Raw genomic sequence first — 19,717 nt, 5'->3', positions numbered from 1 at the left:
GATCAATTAGGCCAGTGGGCCGACGAATGGCAGATGGAGTTTAATTTAGATAAATGTGAGGTGATGCATTTTGGCAGATCGAATCAGGCCAGGACCTACTCAGTTAATGGTATGGTGTTGGGGAGAGTTATAGAACAAAGAGATCTAGGAGTACAGGTTCATAGCTCCTTGAAGGTGGAGTCGCAGGTGGACAGGGTGGTGAAGAAGGCATTCGGCATGCTTGGTTTCATTGGTCAGAACATTGAATACAGGAGTTGGGACGTCTTGTTGAAGTTGTACAAGACATTGGTACGGCCACACTTGGAATACTGTGTGCAGTTCTGGTCACCCTATTATAGAAAAGATATTATTAAACTAGAAAGAGTGCAGAAAAGATTTACTAGGATGTTACCGGGACTTGATGGTTCGAGTTATAAGGAGAGGCTGGATAGACTGGGACTTTTTTCCCTGGAGCGTAGGAAGCTTAGGGCTGATCTTATAGAGGTCTATAAAATAATGAGGAGAATAGATAAGGTAGATAGTCAACATCTTTTCCCAAAGGTAGGGGAGTCTAAAACTAGAGGGCATAGGTTTAAGGTGAGAGGGGAGAGATTCAGAAGGGCCCAGAGGGGCAATTTCTTCACTCAGAGGGTAGTGAGTGTCTGGAATGTGCTGCTAGAGGTAGTAGTAGAGGCGGGTACAATTGTGTCTTTTAAAAAGCATTTAGATAGTTACATGGGTAAGATGGGTATAGAGGGTTATGGGCCAAGTGCGGGCAACTGGGACTAGCTTAATGGTAAAAACTGGGCGGCATGGACTGGTTGGGACGAAGGGCCTGTTTCCATGCTGTAAACTTCTATGATTCTATAATTCTAACTGGATCACATCATCCCTTTTACTGGGCTTGTCGGGACTCGCTACCAATATGTCATCTACATACTGCACTAGAGTGGAACCATGCTGCAATGTCAAGACCTGGAGTTGGGTCTGCAGACATCTGGCGAAGAGCGTAGGTGAGTTGACGAACCCCTGAGGCAATCGGGTCCAAGTATACTGCTGTCCATTGTAAGTGAAGGCAAACAAATATGGGCTTTCAGATGCGAGTGGAAGGGCAAAGAAAGCGTGCTGGAGGTCAACTATGGCGAAGACCCGGGCTCGAGCTGGAATTTGAGCCAGTATGTGGGCAGGATTAGGGACGAGAGCATGTAGTGGCTGTGCGATGGCATTGATTGAACGTAAATCCTGTACTAATCGGTACTGGTCTGGTTCAGCTGGTTTAGGCACAGCAAGTTGGGGGTGTTACATTCTGATTGGCAAGGGACCAGAATACCCCGTTGCAACAGCTCTCTGATTAATTTGTCTATAGACGGGGCAGCTTGGGGTTTCAGGGGGTATTGCCGAATGGAAAGCAGCGTTACATGGTCCTTAATCGTTACCTTAATGGGTGTAACATTTGCCTGTCCCACTTGTGATGGGTATTCCGCCCAGACCTGTGGGTTGGCATATTCCAAAACGACACGTCCCAGGTGATGCTGAAGTAGAGTGTTAATCGTTACAGGGACCTCAAAATATTTTATGGAAGTGCCGTCTGGCATGACTTGAAGTGCGTATTCTGTTGGATCTGAATGATCCACTGCCCTCCTTACCATAGGCCCCAGATCCTTGGCATGGTACTGGTCGTGGACCTGACGTGTAATATGAGGGCCCACAGAATCTGACTGTGGCCATAAATGTGGTGGTATTGTAACAAAAAGGCTCTACCTTCTTTTCCCGTGACTGTGGCTGTAATCTTGACTGGCCATTCGGTCCCAATTAACAGCCGGTGTTTGTCCTCCAACTCCCTGTTCTGTCATAGGCCAGGGTAACGTGGTGCAGTGAATGTTCAATGTCTAACGTCCACCACTGGGGTGTGATAGAAATATAGCACTGTTGTCTCATCCTCCATGATTGAACCATTACCCCTTCGTCTCTGCGCTGTAGCTGGAAGATACACAGTAAATCTCGGGCCAACAAGTTACAGTCCAATCCAGTAGTCACCACAAACTGATGATCTGCAGACTTATTCTCATAAGTGACTGTCACAGGTTCAGAAATAGGATACTCACACACCTGTACTTGGAACCCCGACAAATGCTGCGTGTGATCAGATAACGGTAGTCGAAGTTATGATTGCACCGAAGACATGGCTGCTCCAGTGTAGATTACAAATGGTCAGTGTTGATCTCCTATCTGCAGAGAAATAATAGGTTCCCTGTCCGATTGGAGAGTCCTTATGACTAAATTAGCTAGTCAATCTTGTGTTGGGAAAGGGTTTGCCTGGGAGAAGTCGGTGTACCTCGACTGTCCTCCCTTGGTGGGTACCCCCTCCTTTGGGTCGGGTAGTCTCCTGCTGCCCGTCTTTTAAAGGGGCATTCCTGATGCCAGTGATCTGCACGGCCACAATTAAAACATGTATTGTTCCCTCTATATCTGCCCCGTCCTCTCTTCCCAGTAGACCAATGGCCCCTCAGAGGGGGCGGCAGTTGTAAAGCTGTTGGTGCATAACGTGGGCCATAAAGAGGAGCTGAGGGTCCATTTGGGTGGGTTTGATATCCTCCCCCGTGTTGATCCACCCACCCAAGGTCACAATATTGGGGTTCCAGCTGGTAAGCCACCGTATCTGCCGCTGGTTGGGGTCTCAGATCATCCTTTTTCATTACATACTCAGTCTTAATCTTGTAACTGATCCTCCTTCCTGGCCTACACCCTCCTTCCAATAAAATCTGACTGCCCGGGCCACCTGAGAAGGGTCGTTCTCTGTCCAATTCATGTCATTACATTTCACGGCAGTAGCCACAAAAGGTTGTAGGCAATGCATTAACATAGCACAATATTGAGGGGAATTCTGACCATTTTGATACGGCAAGTCGCCTGACTGCCCACGGTAGATTTCATTAAAACGTTCCAGAAATTCCTCTGGCTCTTCAGTATTTTTAGGTTTGAGGTCTAAGATAGCAGAAATGTTTATGGGCTTTTGAAATGTGACATTCAACGCATTCAGGATTTGTGCCCGTCTATCATCGTCCAAAGCATGGGCTTGCTGAAGTGTGGCGTGGCTAACATAATTAAGACCATAAGACATAGGAGCGGAAGTAAGGCCATTTGGCCCATCGAGTCCACTCCACCATTCAATCATGGCTGATTTCAACTCCATTTACCCGCTCTCTCTCCATAGCCCTTAATTCCTCGAGAAATCAAGAATTTATCAACTTCTGTCTTAAAGACACTCAACGTCCCAGCCTCCACCACCCTCTGTGGCAATGAATTCCACAGATCCACCACTCTCTGGCTGAAGAAATCTCTCATCATCTCTGTTCTGAAGTGACTCCCTTTTATTCTAAGGCTGTGCCCCCGGGTCCTAGTCTCCCCTGCTAATGGAAACAACTTCCCTCCGTCCACCCTGTCTAAGCCATTCATTATCTTGTAAGTTTCTATTATATCTCCCCTCAACCTCCTAAACTCCAATGAATATAATCCCAGGATCCTCAGACGTTCATCGTATGTTAGGTCTACCATTCCTGGGGTCATCCGTGTGAATCTCTGCTGGACCTGCTCCAGTGCCAGTATGTCCTTCCTGAGGTGTGGGGCCCAAAATTGCTCACAGTATTCTAAATGGGGCCTAACTAATGCTTTATAAAGCTTCAGAAGTACATCCCTGCTTTTATATTCCAAGCCTCTTGAGATAAATGACAACATTGCATTTGCTTTCTTAATTACGGACTCAACCTGCAAGTTTACCTTTAGAGAATCCTGGACTAGGACTCCCAAGTCCCTTTGCACTTCAGCATTATGAATTTTGTCACCGTTTAGAAAATAGTCCATGCCTCTATTTTTTCCAAAGTGCAAGACCTCGCACTTGCCCACGTTGAATTTCATCAGCCATTTCTTGGACCACTCTCCTAAACTGTCTAAATCTTTCTGCAGCCTCCCCACCTCCTCCATACTACCTGCCCCTCCACCTATCTTTGTATCATCGGCAAACTTAGCCAGAATGCTCCCAGTCCCGTCATCTAGATCGTTAATATATAAAGAGAACAGCTGTGGCCCCAACACTGAACCCTGCGGGACACCACTCGTCACCAGTTGCCATTCCGAAAAAGAACCTTTTATCCCAACTCTCTGCCTTCTGCCTGACAGCCAATCGTCAATCCATGTTAGTACCTTGCCTCGAATACCATGGGCCCTGGTGGTTGAGATGACTGCAGTGCTCTGCTAGGGTTAAAACCTGCTGGACTAGGGCTCAGAGGTCCCTTGAATCAGCTTGATAAAATGAGATGGTAGTTCTCAGATAGTCCACGAAAGCAGCAGTAGATTTCTTCCTGTCTGGGATTGCAGCCAGAATAGCCATCATCTCACTGGGTCTCCATGGGAAATAAACGTCTATCGTGGGCTGGGCTGCTGCTTTTGCAGCATCAGGGTTGGGTATTTTCCTAATCGGCAACTGTCTCAGAGTCTCACTAGGGGGCGCTTTAGCGGATTCCTCTGGCCCTTCAAAGACTTCGACGTCCTTCCCTTCCGAAAGGAAGAGTTCCGGCTCCTCAGAACCATTCCCCTCCTCTTTCTTTGTTCTCATACTTTTCTGTCCTACCATATCGGTCTTAAGGGATCTAGGAGGTATGCGTAATTGTTTCTGGATAGGATCAGGCCCCTCTCTCATTGTCTGAGATCGGGTCCTAGAGCTAACTGGGCTTGTTGAATAGAGCTCCCCTTCTCTAACAGATGGTGAAGATGCTGAAATAGACCCACGCTATCAACCGAAGGGGCTGGAGAGGCTGGCTTGATTTGAATCTGGGGAGCAGTGACTGGATATAAATAATGATACCTTGGTGGTTCTGGAATTAGTGCAGACAATGCTACTGGTGCAGACGGGACTCTAGCCGACATGGTCCAATTCTCTAGGTCATCATCTGCGTCTGTCAATGCAAGGCCAGCCATTGAACTACGTAGCCCATTTTTAAAACTCGAGTCCACCCTCTCTTGACTTGTGCGTTTTCTGAATGCACACTCCTTTTTCAAGATCTCCAGAGTTTTCTGGTTTCCCCCCTTCACTAATTGGAATCCCCATTTTAAGGGCATTTTCTTGATAACATGATCTTATCCCTCTCCTCTTTACAATATTGTCTCCATAATCCAATTAATTCTTTTGCTTTCATACTTTGGCCCTTTTTCCAGATTTCTCCCTGAATTTTCTTAATGATGTCCAGGTCTTTAGTGCCCCCTAGTGGCCATTCGTCACCCAATTTCTTCCTTAAAGATGCTGACATTTTCCTAAAATCTCTCGCTTTATCTGGATAAATATCGCATAATATTTGCAATGGACTGCCTGGATCACTCGTGTTATCCAAGCAATTCCCCATAATCACGAACTAATCCGGAAGACTGCGTTTCTCGCCACTACAGTCCATGCAACACCCCCACCCCTTTTACATCCCGCCTGAAACATTCAAATCCTGGAACGTTTAGCTGCCAATACTGTCCCTCCCTCAACCAAGTCCTGATGTGTTTTGCAACATCACCCTGCGTGCTCTTCCCTTGAGTCCAACTGGCCCTATTCTCTAGTTCCCTCTTTTTTTTTAGTGCTTTACTCTGGGTCTAACCCCTTGATGGGACAGTGCCGAGGGAGCTTTACCGTATTTTACCCCATGTTGAACCTGTCCTGGGAATGTTTGATGGGGACAGTGTGCAGGGTGCTTTACTCTGTATCTAACCCTGTCCTGAACCTTTCCTGCGAGCGTTTGATAGGGACAGTATACAGGTAACTTTACTTTGTATCTCACCCCTGGCTGAATCATTCCTTGGAGTGTTTGATAGGGAGCTTTACTCTGTATCTGACCCCGTGCTGTAACTGTCCTGTGAGGTTTTGATGTGGACAGTGTAGAGGGGGCTTTACTTTATCTAACCGCATTCTGTACCTGCCCTGGGAGTGTTTAATGGGATAGCGTAGAGGGAGCTTTACTCTGCATCTAACCCCGTGCTGAACTTGCCTGGGAGTGTTTGATTGGGTCAGTGTCGAGGGAGCTATACTCTATCTAATACAGTTCCAGACCTGTCTTGGGAATGTTTGATGTGGACAGGATAACAAAGACCAATACAGGACGGGAACAGGCATTTGGCCCTCCAAGCCTGCACTGGTCATGATACCAACCTTTGCCAAAACCCTCAGCACTACCTTGTGCCGTAAAAATTATGACAGTGAATTGTGACGAGGATGCAGGGATCCCACAGCAAGATCTGAACAGGTTGGGCGAGTGGGCAAACCAATGGCAGATGCAGTATAATTTGGATAAGTGTGAGGTTATTCATTTTGGAAGCAAAAACAGGAATGCAGATTACTACCTGAATGGTTGTAAATTGGGAGAGGAGAGTGTTCAGCGGGACATGGATGTCCTTGTGCATCATTCACTGAAGGTAAGCATGCAGGTGCAGCAGATGGTAAAGAAGGCTAATGGTATGTTGCCCTTCATTGCAAGAGGTTTCGAGTATAGAAGCAGGGATGTGTTGCTGCAATTGTACAGGGCCTTGGTGAGGCCACACCTAGAATATTGTGTATAAGGTTTTGGTCTCCTTTTCTGAGGAAGGATGATCTTGCTCTCGAGGGAGTGCAGCGAAGGTTTACTCGACTGATACGAGGGATGGCGGGACTGTCATGTGAGGAGAGATTGAATAGGTTGGGATTATTCTTGCTGGAGTTCAGAAGAATGAGGGGGGAATCTCATAGAGACTTATAAAATTCTAACAGGACTAGACAGGGTAGATGCAGGGAAGATGTTACCAATGATGGGTGTGTCCAGAACCAGGGGTCACAGCCTGAGGATTCAGGGTAAACCATTTTAGACAGAGATAAGGAGATATTTCTTCACAGAGTGCTGAGCCTATGGAATTCATTACCACAGGAAGTAGTTGATGCGAAAACTTTGAATATATTCAAGAGGTGGCTGGATATCACACTTGGGGAGATTGGGATCAAAGGCTATGGGGAGAAATCAGGATTAGGCTATTGAGTTGGATGATCAGCCATGATCGTGATGAATGGCAGAGCAGGATCGAAGGGCCAAAAGGCCTCCTCCTGCTCCTATCTTCTATGTATCTATGTATCCCTCTGTACCTATCCTATCCATGTGTTTGTCAAGATGCCTTTTGAATCCCGTTAATGTTTCTGCTTCCTCAACCTCGCCTGGCAGCGCGTTGCAGGCACTCGGCAGCCTCTGCGTAAAAAAACCTAGCTCGCACATCTCCTCTAAACGTTGCCCCACGGACCTTAGACCTATGCCCCCTGGCGACTGACCGCTCCACCCTGGAAAAGAGTGCCTACCCATCCACTCTATCCATGTCCCTCATAATCTTGTAGACCTCTATCAGGTCACCCCTCAGCCTCCGTCTTTCTAATGAAAACAGTCCGAATCTATTCAGCCTCTCCACATAGCTGACACCTTCCAGACCAGACGACCAGAATTGTGGGCAATTTTCCAAGTGCGACCTCACCAAGGTTCTATACAACTGTAGCATGACTTGCCAGTTTTTATACTCTATGCCCTGTGAAGGCAAGAATTTTGTATGCTTTCTTGACTATCTTATCCACTTGTGTTGTCACCTTCAAAGATCTGTGGACCTGCACGCCCAGATCTCTCTGACTTTCTGTATTCCTCAGTTTTGCCATTCATGGTATATTTCCCCTCTAAACCTACCAAAATGTATTACCTCACATTTGTCCAGATTAACCTCCATTTTCCATTTCTCTGCCCAATTCTCCAACCTATCCATGTCCTGCTGTATCCTCTGACAATCCTCAACAGTATAACGGGAGCTGTACTCTGTATCTAACCCATGCTGTTCCTGCCCTGGGCGCTTTTCATGGGGATTATAGAGAGGGAGCTTTCTCTGGATCTTACCCTGTGCTGTCCTTGTCCTGGGAGTGTTTGATGGCGACAGCATAGAGGGAGCTTTACTCTGTATCTAACCCCATACTGAGCCTGTTGTTGGTGGAGTTAATGGGCACAGTAGGCATGGAGCATTACTCTGTACCTAACCCCATACTGAACCTGGCCTGGCAGTATTTGTGAGGACTGGTTACAGGAAGCTTTACTCTGTACCAACCCTGTTCTGAACCTGCTTGCTTGTTCTAATGACCATAGTGAATAACTTCATACATCCCTTCATTACATTTCATGTTGCCCACCAACTTCACCTGTCCATCTCTTTGCAGCTTTCTCTGTCCTCTCCACAGTTTAGATTTCAGTTATTTGAGTTTCTGCAATACTTCATCTTTGCTGATCACTCGTTTTAGCCCCAAGGTTATCGTCTATTTCTGGTATCGTACTTGTGTCTTCTACTGTGAAGACAGGCAGAAAATATTTGTTCAACATCTCTGATGATTTCTCCTGTCTCTGCTTCTAAGAGACCAACATGCACTTTAGCTGCTCTCTTCCTTTTTATATATTTATAAATCTAGTCATTTATAAATCTAGTATTTTTTATATTTTTGGCTAGTTTATTCTCACCCTTTCCCCCTTTTACAATCATTTTGCTGGTTTCTAAAACTTTCCCAATCCTCAGAGTTGCTACTGTTTTTTTTTTTTTTTTTTGCAACTTTTAAAAACTTCTTCTTTTAATCTTCCTGAATGAGGCTTGGATGGGTGTATCTTGCTGCGCTTTGTTACATACAACAAACATACATACAAATGAGGGACAGAAGGAGGCCACTCGACCCCTTGAGCCAGAATTTTGCATGCAATTGAATGGTATTATGATCACTAGTTCCATTATCTTTTACCATGACATTAATTAACCCAGCTTCATTACACAATACTAAGATCGCTTTCTCCTGAGTCAGCCAGGAAACTGTCACCAAGGTATTCTACAAACTCATCTTCTGAACCATTCTTACAATTTGATTGTCCTAATTTACTTGAGTAAATTCTACAATTATTACATTTTTTTTTTGTATTACTGGCATCAATGATTTCTTGTTTAATGCTTTGTCCAATGGTATGACTATGATTAGGGAGCCCATAAGATACTCTTGCTAGTGTTTTCTGACTTTTCCTATTCCTAATTTTCATCTAAATTGATTGTGCTTAGGGAAGCACGGTGGCGCAGTGGTTAGTATTGCAGCCTCACGGTGCCGAGGTCCCAGGTTCGATCCCGGCTCTGGGTCACTGTCCGTGTGGAGTTTGCACATTCTCCCCGTGTTTGCGTGGGTTTCGCCCCCACAACCCAAAGATGTGCATGCTAGGTGGATTGGCCATGCTAAATTGCCCCTTAATTCGAAAAAATGAATTGGGTACACTAAATTTATAAAAATAAAAATGTTTTTTTACAAAATAAATAAATTGATTGTGCTTCATGACTTTCTGAGGCCCAATCCTTTCTCACCAATATCCTTATGTCATCCCTTACCTCAAAATATGTGGGATAACCCATATTGTATCTTTCACGAGAGCATGATATGTTTGCATAATGTTTGTCACACTTATCTCAGTGTTCCAAGGTCTTTATTCCTCCAGCAATCGGAGAGGCGGCCGAGACAGTCCAATTCTGTACTTCACAAATACAAGTCGTTCACAGGCAGTCTCACGGTTGGGCTACCCCTTAAAGGGATACTACCATTAAAAAAGACAAACCGGAAATGAAAATAAAACATCAAACTAAAACGTGATTAAAAGGGCTGATAAAGCACCCCAGGCCCTGTGGGACCCAGCTGCCATGGAAAGCCTCGATGGTACCCATGGACATTGCATGCTCCCTCTCGGGGACACCCGGCCACAAATGTAACCGCAGGAGTGGGGTAGACAGTCATGTTGGATAATTCCCTCGGTCGCTCGCTGTCTGGACTTGTTTATGCTAAGTTTGGCCAGTGTAGCCACCTGAGTTGGCCACTTCCCGACTTAAAATGGAGAACCGCAAAGGCTGAAGGGAATTTCAGCCAACACAGGCAAAGACTAGCAAATACAGAAATCATGTGTATTGAAACCTGTAAGGAACCAGACAGCACTGAAACCAGCAGCCATCTGCATAGTAATGCAGCAACCATCTGCATAGTAATGAGCGATTCCAGGGCACAATCGCAACAGTTAAGGTGAATAAAGCCAAGCCAGACTCCTCGGCGCCAGCAGGAGCCAAGACAAAGGGAGGCCAACAGACACTTGGGGACCGCCCAGCGATCAGGGAACCACTCCAGCATTGGAGAAATCGATCCAAGTGATCGGAAAGTAGTCCAATCACTTGGAACCAGGTACGGGGTCCGCCCCGAAGGGCGGGAAGCCCCTGGGGACTATAAAGTAAAGCCCCCAAGTTCAAATTGTTCTTCTTTGGCAGGGTCACTCAGCAACTTGAATCAACCAGTGAGAGTGACCTGTCCAAGCTGCCGCATCAACCAAGTAAGTCTCCAGTCAACGCTCGCTACGAGATAGGCGCTCCTAGCTGCCAGTCCATACCAGCTTTTGAATCCTGCAGACTCAGGACCTGAACGAAAGGCCATTTGTTCCCCTGACCTGGTGGGCCAGTCCGAAGCTAAGCATAGGCCTTTTAGTGATAAGAATAGCCTAGAAAGTAGAGTTTATGTATGAGTAGTGATTTACTGTGTATAATACATGTGTTTTGATGTGAATCTTACTGATTGGTGTGTTGAGTTATTGATCATTACTTGAGCTTGCACCTCGTGGCGGTATAAAGATACCTGGCGACTCTAGAGCAAAGGTTATAAAACAGAGCCAATTGAGCCAACCAAAAGTTAGCAACACCAGACCCAGGATCAGGTTCATAAGGAGGTCCTCCCTCTCCACATCGGGTGGCTCACTGAACCACAATCCGAATGGACATCCTGACTTTCCCAGAATCCTACCTGATAGAAGTTTATAAAATTGTTAGGGGTATAGATAGGGTGAACATTTGGAGACTTTTCCCCAGGGCGGAATTGTAAATTACAAGGGGGCACAAGCTAAAGGTGAGGTGGGGGGTGGGGGGGGATAGGTTCAGTGGAGATGTGCGGGGGAAGTTTTTTACACAGTGGGCGGTGGTGGAATGCATTGCCAAGTGAGGTGGTTGAGGCAGAGGCGTTAGTGACCTTTAAGACTTATCTGGATATTGGAGATTGAAGGGTTTAGTGCGAGGGAAGAACTGAGGGAGATCAGCCTTAGTAGAGAAATGGTGCTGGGAAAATTGATGGGATTGACGGCGGATAAATCCCCAGGGCCTGAGAATTTGCATCCCAGAGTGCTTAAGGGGGGGTGGCTCTGGAAATAGTGGATGCATTGGTGGTCATAGAATTTTACAGTGCAGAAGGAGGTCAGTCGGCCCATCGAGTCTGCACAGGCCCTTGGAAAGAGCACCCCACTTAAGCCCATGCTTCCACCCTATCCCAGTAACCCCACCTAACCTTTTTGGACACTAAGGGGAATTTAACATGGCTAATCCACCTAACCCGCATATCTTTGGATTGTGGGAGGAAACCGGAGCGCCCGGAGGAAACCCACGCGGACACTGGGAGAATGTGCAGACACCGCACAGACAGTGACCCAAGCCGGGAATCGAACCTGGGACCCTGGAGCTGTGGAGCAACTGTGCTAACCACTGTGCTACCGTGCCGCCCATCTTCTGGGATTCTAGAGACTGGAACAGTCCCTGCAGTTTGGATGGTAGCTCGCGTCTTTCCAATATTCAAAAAGGGAGGTAGAGTGAAAGCAGGGAATTATAGACCAGTAAGTCTAACAACGTTGGGGGGAAAATTCTTGAATCCATTATCAAGGACTTGATAGTGGAACATTTAGAAAGCAATGGCAGGATCAGCCAGAGTCAGCATGGATTTATGAAGGGAAATCATGCTTGACAAATCTGTTGGAATTATTTCAAGATGCACCCAGTACAGTTGACAAGGGGAAGCCAGTTGATTTGGTATATTTGGACTTTCAGAAGGCGTTTGACAAAGTCCCGCATGAGATTATCGTGCAAAATTAAAGCGCATGGGATTGGGGAAAATGTATTGCGGTGGAGAGAAAACTGGTTGGCAGAGCGGAAATGAAGAGTAGAAATTAATGGATCCTTTTCAAATTGGCAGGCAGTAACTAGTGGGGTGCCACACGGATCGGTGCTGGGACCCCAGCTATTCACAATATATATTAATAATTTGGATGAAGGAACAAAATGTAACGTCTCAAAGTTTGCAGATGATACCAAATTAGGTGGGAGGGTGAATTGTGACGATGCAGGGATCCTACAGCAAGATCTGGACAGGTTGGGCGAGTGGGCAAATCAATGGCAGATGCAGTGTAATTTGAATAAGTGTGAGGTTATTCACTTTGGAGCAAAAACAGGAATGCAGATTACTACCTGAATGATTGTGAATTGGGAGAGGGGAGTGTGCAGCGGGACCTGGGAGTCCTTGTGCACCAGCCGCTGAAGGTAAGCATGCAGGTGCAGCAAGTGGTAAAGAAGGCTAATGGTATGTTGGCCTTCATTGCGACAGGTTTCGAGTACAGAAGCAGGGATGTGTTGCTGCAATTATACTGGGCATTGGTGAGGCCACACCTAGAATATTGTGTATGTTTTGGTCTCCTTTTCTGAGGAAGGATGATCTTGCTCTCGAGGGAGTGCAGCGAAGGTTTACGAGACTGATTCCAGGGATGGTGGGACTGTCATATGAGGAGAGATTGACTGGTAGTCAGGATTGTTCTGGCTGGAGTTCAGAAGAATGAGGGGGGATCTCATAGAGACTTATTAAATTCTAACGGGACTAGACAGGGTAGAAGCAGGGAAGATGTTACCAATGATGGATGAACCAGGGGTCAAGAGGTGGCTAGATATAGCACTTGGGGAGAAAGCAGGATTAGGCTATTTAGTTGGATGATCAGCCATGATTGTAATAAATAGCGGAGCAGGTTCGAAGGGCCAAAAGACCACCTCCTGCTCTTCTATGTATCGATGTAGGCACATGAACAGACAGGGTTTGAAGGATACAGGCGGTTGGTCAAGATAGGACACGTGATCAGCGCAGGCTTGGAGGGCCAAAGGGCCTGTTCCTGTGCTGTATTGTTCTTTGTTTCTATTCCCCTTGGCCTCACAACTCTCCCCTTTCTCTGCACCATCAGATTATTGTTAGCTAGACCCCTTGTCTCATGTAAAATGCTGGTGAAGCTGATTGATATTTTCTCTCTAGATTCTGCAGACCACATATTTTGGAGTGTGTGTCCTCACAGACCTGGTGTGGCTCCTCCCTCAGCATGGTAAACGTGTGCAGCGATTGTGCCTGAGGATCAGTGCTCTCCAAGACTGGCTTTTCGCAGCTCTTGCTTTCCCCATCGGCTTTGTAAGTATTCACCATCGACAAAAATCCACATGGGTCCGGGGTTGAGTTCCAGAGTCGGGGTCGGTCTGGTAGTCTCAGTGTTGGGGCCCTGGATCTCAGGATGAGGCCCGGGGGGGGGGGGGGGCAGGGTCGTGACAGTGGGTCATTCTGGGGTCGTCCTGTGGTTTGGATCCAGGGTTCAGGTCCAGGGGTCACCCCGGGGTCAAAGTTGGACCAAAGGTATCTGGTTGGAGTTGGCAAGTTGACCATTTTCTTTTCTTCCAGTTTGTTGTTGTGAGTTTCTGGCTCCTTTATGCCTTTGACCGAGAGCTTGTTTACCCAAAGATTCTCGACCAGATCATCCCCACTTGGATGAATCACGCCATGGTGAGTATTGTGTGTTTGGAGGACTCCGTCGCGCCATTTTGAATCACAGTTCCTCTCCCTCATTGTTTGCAGTGTGACTTGGAAAAAGTGTTGGTAATTTCTGTGTTTCACTTCCAGGAATTGCCCTTGCTCTCTGTGCGCCCCCCCCCCCACACTTGACATGCCCTTGCACCCTTTGCCTTTGCATCCTGCCCCCACTCCCTTTCCTCATCATACCCCCCCCCCCCGAACACCCTCTCACTTCTACCCTGGCACCCCCTCCCACATGCTGTCTCCTGATCCTGACTCAGTGTTACCTGATTCTACATTTTTCTCTCCAGCACTCTGTGGTGTTGCTGCTGCTGATGTTGGAACTGATCCTGGTGCCACATCGTTGGCCCAGTCACAAGGGAGGCATGGCCGTACTCATCAGTTTTTGCTGCTCCTACTTACTGTGGTGAGTTTCTCTTGGTTGCCAACTTCAAGCGAGTTCCAATGGGATCAGGCCAGCATGCCAGCTAATAGTTGTGGGGATACTGGTATTGTGGTCGCAGTGGTTTGGGGCCAGGGAGTGGGTACAGCAGTTGGACTCTGACCAAGTGGTTGTTTTCTCTCACTCTCTCTGTCCTCTCCTGTTCCAGACCAGGAAGAGATGTGGAAACAGGAATAGACCACTTTATGCTTGTTCAGATGGTGGTTGAAAACATTGTGGGCATGAAGGATTCTTGTTGGTTTGTTGAGGCAGTTACAGGTTGAAAATTGCTGGTGTTTAGTCAAAAGCAGGCTTAAAACATTTTTTTTTAATAGAATTTACAGTGCAGAAGGAGGCCATTCGGCCCATCAAGCCTGCATCGGCTCTTGGAAAGAGCACCCTACCCAAGGTCAACACCTCTACCCTATCCCCATAACCTAGTAACCCCACCCCTTATGGCAATTCTGGACACTAAGGGCAATTTATCATGGCCAATCCACCTAACCTGCACATTTTTGGACTGTGGGAGGAAACCGGAGCACCCGGAGGAAAACCATGCACACACGGGGAGGATGTGCAGACTCCGCACGGACAGTGACCCAAGCTGGCATTGAACCTGGGACCCTGGAGCTGTGAAGCAATTGTGCTATCCACAATGCTACCGTGCCTGCCTTTTCACTTGGAGGTGGTCACATTACAATTTTTTCTCACTCAAGGGGCCAATAAGTAAATTTTGGAAAGATATGGTTTGACGCAACATTAAAGATATATTGCAAAATCTCAGAGACATGGGTGGGGGACGGTAAAGTGGCGGATATATACAGGGAGATGAGGGACGAGGGGGAGATCATGGTAGATGAGCTGAAAGGGAAATGGGAAGAAGAACTGGGGGAGGAGATTGAGGAGGGGCTGTGGGCTGATGCCCTACGTAGGGTAAACTCATCGTCCTCGTGTGCCAGGCTAAGCCTGATACAATTTAAGGTGCTACACAGGGCACATATGACTGGAGCACGGCTTAGTAAATTTTTGGGGGTAGAGGATAGGTGTGCGAGATGCTCGAGAGGCCCAGCGAATCACACCCACATGTTCTGGTCATGCCCGGCACTACAGGGGTTCTGGGTGGGGGTGGCAAAGGTGCTTTCGAAGGTTGTGGGGGTCCGGGTCGAACCAAGCTGGCGGTTGGCTATATTTGGGGTTGCAGAAGAGCCGGGAGTGCAGGAGGCGAGAGAGGCTGACGTGTTGGCCTTTGCGTCCCTTGTAGCCCGGCGCAGGATATTGTTAATGTGGAAGGAAGCCAAACCCCGGGGACCTCGATAAACGATATGGCAGGGTTCATAAAGTTAGAACGGATTAAGTTCGTGTTAAGGGGTTCGGCTCAGGGGTTCACCAGGCGGTGGCAACCGTTCGTCGACTACCTCACAGAAAGATAGAGGGAATGGAAAAGAAGTAGATAACAGCAGCAACCCGGGGGGGGGGGGGGGGGGGAGAGAATCGGACGGACTCTCAGGGATGTTATTGTATATGTATAGGTATTTGGTATATGTAATTGTATATTGGATTGCTGGACTGTATTTTTGGAGAGTATTTATTTTGGACAAGGCAGTTGCCATTTAGTTTTGTTTTTTGTTTTTGTTTATATATTATTTATTTGTTTAAAACTGGCCACGATTATTTATATTGCTTTATTGCTGTGTAAAAGAAACACTACGTATTGTTATGTTTGGCCAAAAAACTTGAATAAAATATATTAAAAAAAAAAGATATATTGCAAAAAACACATTCTCAACCTCTCCCACTCTCTCACTTTCTCTGTGTACACAGTCTTCTCTTTCACACTCATTCTCATCTCACCCACGCACGCAGTCTTCTTGCGCTCTCACATTCTCATTTCACTCTCTCTGTCGCACAGTCTACTCTCTCAAACATTCCACCTGTCTCTCTCTGCCATACTCTGTGCACACAGTCTCCTCTCACATTCAGTCTGTGCACACCCAAAGCCGCCTCTCTCTTGCATTCTCACCCCTCTCTCTTTCTCTGTCTCTCAACGCGCACACACAGCAGTCTCCTCTCTTTTTCTCTCTCGCATTCTCATTTCTCACTTCCTCCTTCACACTTGGTGTATGCACACAGTATCCTCTCTCACACGTATTTCTTTCTCGCCCTCTGGCTGCACCCCCCCACCCGACCCGCGGTGCACCCTGGTTGCCCCCCCCACCTGCGGTGTCTCCTGGCTTGCCCCTGCACGTGGCGCCCTCTCTTCCCCCCGCCCCGCATCGCCCCCTTTCTGCTTGATTCAGCCTATTGATGAACTTATACCGTGCATTCTATCGACTACGTACAGGACAAGGTTGAACACAAAGTTTTACATGGATCCGTCTTTCAGCTTTATCCACTGTCACGTGAACCTTCATCACTGATATAAGCTGTGTAATATATTTACGATTTCTCTTGAGTCCCGAACATGAGGATTCTAGGCAGAGAGTATAGAGAGAGGGATGCTAATCTCCGTGTGGGCTCTGCTGTCTTTTCCTGGTTTCAGGGTATTCTGGATTCGTCACAGGTCAGCAATCTGGGTCTACCCCATTATGGAGGTTCTCAGCCCTGTTGGCATGGGCATCTTTCTCATAGCAGCTGTCCTGGTGACCATCGCTCTGTACGCTGTGGGTGTGAAACTGCATCATTGGCGATGGGGTAAGTAACATTGATCTGAGTTTAACCTTGTCAGGCTCATTCCCAGGGTAGACTCCATTCACACAGACTGACCCGTGCTATCCCAGGACAGGTACAGCATGTGGTTAGATACAGAGTAAAGTTCCCTCTACACTATCCCCATCAAACACTCCCGGGACAGGTACAGCATGTGGTTAGATACAGAATGAAGTTCCCTCTACACTGTCCCCATCAAACACTCCCAGGACAGGTACAGCACTGGGTTGGATACAGAGTAAAGCTCCCTCTCCACTGTCCCCATCAAACACTCCCGGGACAGGTACAGCACGTGGTTAGATACAGAGTAAAGCTCCCTCTGTACTGTCCCCATCAAACACTCCCAGGACAGGTACAACATGGGGTTGGATACAGAGTAAAGCTCTGTCTGTACAGTCCCATCAAACACCCCCGGGACAGGTACAGCAGTATTTAAATAAACAGACGCCTAGAGTGATAACAAGCAGATTTGCAACAGAAATAAAAGCCCCTCAGCACTAACTGATGGTTGGTGAATGTTTGGTGCTCTGCGATGTCTGGGTGCTGGGAATTGAAGCTCAGTCGCTGTTGAGCATCACCCATTCTTTGGGTAGTTGAATAATTAATGTATTGTAGAGATGTATTGTGCAGGCATAGTTGCGGCATTCCCTGAACGAGTGGGCAACAATGAGAGTGAGAGAGGCAGGTCTCTGGCATGGTTGAGTGACTGAGCCAGTAATGCTGAAGCTTAGCATGTAGTCAGTGGCTGTGAATGGATGTGTGGGTGTTGCTGCGGGATCACTGATCTCTGTTCTATGACTGGCTCTTGCTGCTTATTGTACTCAATGTGCTTCTGCTGAGCTGCTTTCAGTGTCGCAGGAGTGAAGCCAGCCTGCCGCCCACACAGTCTGGTGTACAGCACGTCAGGATCATAACCAGGAGTTCCTGCCAAGGTAAGCACGTACCCCACACCCGTGACTCCCTTTCCCCAACCCTGGACCCTACCCACCTTTCCTTAGCCTCGCGGCGCCCCCGAGCCCTCCGCGGCGCCCCCGAGCCCTCCGCGGCGCCCCCGAGCCCTCCGCGGCGCCCCCGAGCCCTCCGCGGCGCCCCCGAGCCCTCCGCGGCGCCCCCGAGCCCTCCGCGGCGCCCCCGAGCCCTCCGCGGCGCCCCCGAGCCCTCCGCGGCGCCCCCGAGCCCTCCGCGGCGCCCCCGAGCCCTCCGCGGCGCCCCCGAGCCCTCCGCGGCGCCCCCGAGCCCTCCGCGGCGCCCCCGAGCCCTCCGCGGCGCCCCCGAGCCCTCCGCGGCGCCCCCGAGCCCTCCGCGGCGCCCCCGAGCCCTCCGCGGCGCCCCCGAGCCCTCCGCGGCGCCCCCGAGCCCTCCGCGGCGCCCCCGAGCCCTCCGCGGCGCCCCCGAGCCCTCCGCGGCGCCCCCGAGCCCTCCGCGGCGCCCCTCCCCCCGCCCAAATCCCCTACTTTTCGGCTCTAACTGGGTCTCTGATTGCTTTGCGTTCATTATGGTTTGTCTGTACCTAACACCCGTACCATTCCCCAAACCCTTGATTACTGTTTATGTTCCCCAACTTTGTGCAAGGCTTGTTGATTCCCCAACAGCCCAGACTACAGAGGGTATTGAGGGAGGGGGGAGACCCAGGGCAGTTGGTTAACGAAGCAGAGACTGGGGTAAGAAGCAGTGGGAGGGAGCCACAATGGACCACGGCCGGGGGCCTGAGCTGGAGTTCTCACTTGGCCTGTTGCTTGTGGACAGTAGCGGAGAAGAGGATCGTTGTAAACTCAGATAATCGGGTGTTGCCAATCGGCACCGGAGACGCCAATCATGTTAATCTTTTAACTGGATACTGATATGGCAGTTATCGATGATATTGCTTTTCAGAGTCGCCAGGTATCAAATGATACCACCACAAGGTTTTACCGGATATCGATCAAAGACAAAACAACCAGTTAGTTAGTTCAAGTTCAATGATAGTTTATTTACACACAAGAATTACTTCGGCATGCAACATAAAACACTACAAGCTAAATTACACCGAACACTACAACAACCTGTACTTAACTTCAGGCACATGGCTTTATGCAGAGGAACAAGGCCTTTGTTCGGATCTTGCGTGGCTGGAGAAGTGACTTTGTTTCTGCTGGGCTCATCCGCCTGGTCGCGATCGTTGGTCTTGAACTTGTCTTCTGGTCGTGATGCTACACTTGGTTTTAGGCGTAGGTCGGGGCCAAGAGAGACCAAACACATGGCAGTGTGTCTCTTTATCCTTCTGGGGTTTTGCACTCATTTGGGCGGTCCTTAGCTTTGGACCCAATAATTTGGCAGGCTTTGATTACTGTCTTCGATTTTGGCCCATAAAGGGGCGGGTGCCTTGATGGTGGGGCGTGTCCTGAGCGGTCATTGACCTTGGTTTTTTGACCTCCCTGAGCAAAGGGTGTGGCGCTGATGAGTCTGTTTCTGTATCTATTACCTGAGTACAGGTCTTTTGTTCTGGGGAAATGGGCCATTAGAATGCAAAGTAGCTGGGGGTTTCGATAGCGTCTAGTTATCTGAGTTGTCAATATACACAAGCTCTGAGTGCCTGAGTCCTGGGTTGACCATATTTCCCATGGTCCTTTGCAGGTGGCCATATTTTCTGAGATCCTTTGTAAGTGGCCATCCCAGATGGCTACAGGATCATCAGATCATAACATCATCAGATCAATGTGGAACAGACAAAATACAAAATTACAGACTTGGGTGGAGAAGCTTTAGAATTAGATAGAAAGACAGAAGCTGCACAAGGAAACACTATATTCATTGGATCTGATGGCTGGGGATATTGTGAGGCAAGGTATAAATGAATCCTTAAGTTATTAAATCATTCGATGCATTTTTTTAAAATG

The 19,717-nt window shown here is 48.1% G+C and overlaps 1 protein-coding gene across 1 annotated transcript in view; it reads left to right on the top strand.

Annotated features, from left to right (window-relative positions):
- Positions 1–19,717, top strand: part of LOC140406451 (uncharacterized) — a 76,315-nt gene that overhangs the window by 30,561 nt on the left and 26,037 nt on the right. Inside the window, exons 2-5 of the mRNA XM_072494490.1 lie at positions 13,169–13,318; positions 13,583–13,684; positions 14,005–14,120; positions 16,675–16,826. Coding sequence (XP_072350591.1) covers positions 13,169–13,318; positions 13,583–13,684; positions 14,005–14,120; positions 16,675–16,826 — 520 coding nt within the window. The remainder of the gene's footprint in view (positions 1–13,168; positions 13,319–13,582; positions 13,685–14,004; positions 14,121–16,674; positions 16,827–19,717) is intronic.

This window comes from Scyliorhinus torazame, unplaced genomic scaffold (genome assembly GCF_047496885.1).
Source record: "Scyliorhinus torazame isolate Kashiwa2021f unplaced genomic scaffold, sScyTor2.1 scaffold_540, whole genome shotgun sequence".
In the NCBI taxonomy this organism is placed as follows: domain Eukaryota; kingdom Metazoa; phylum Chordata; class Chondrichthyes; order Carcharhiniformes; family Scyliorhinidae; genus Scyliorhinus; species Scyliorhinus torazame.
Note: the sequence above shows the minus strand (reverse complement) of the source record. Positions and strands in the feature narration are given on the sequence as shown.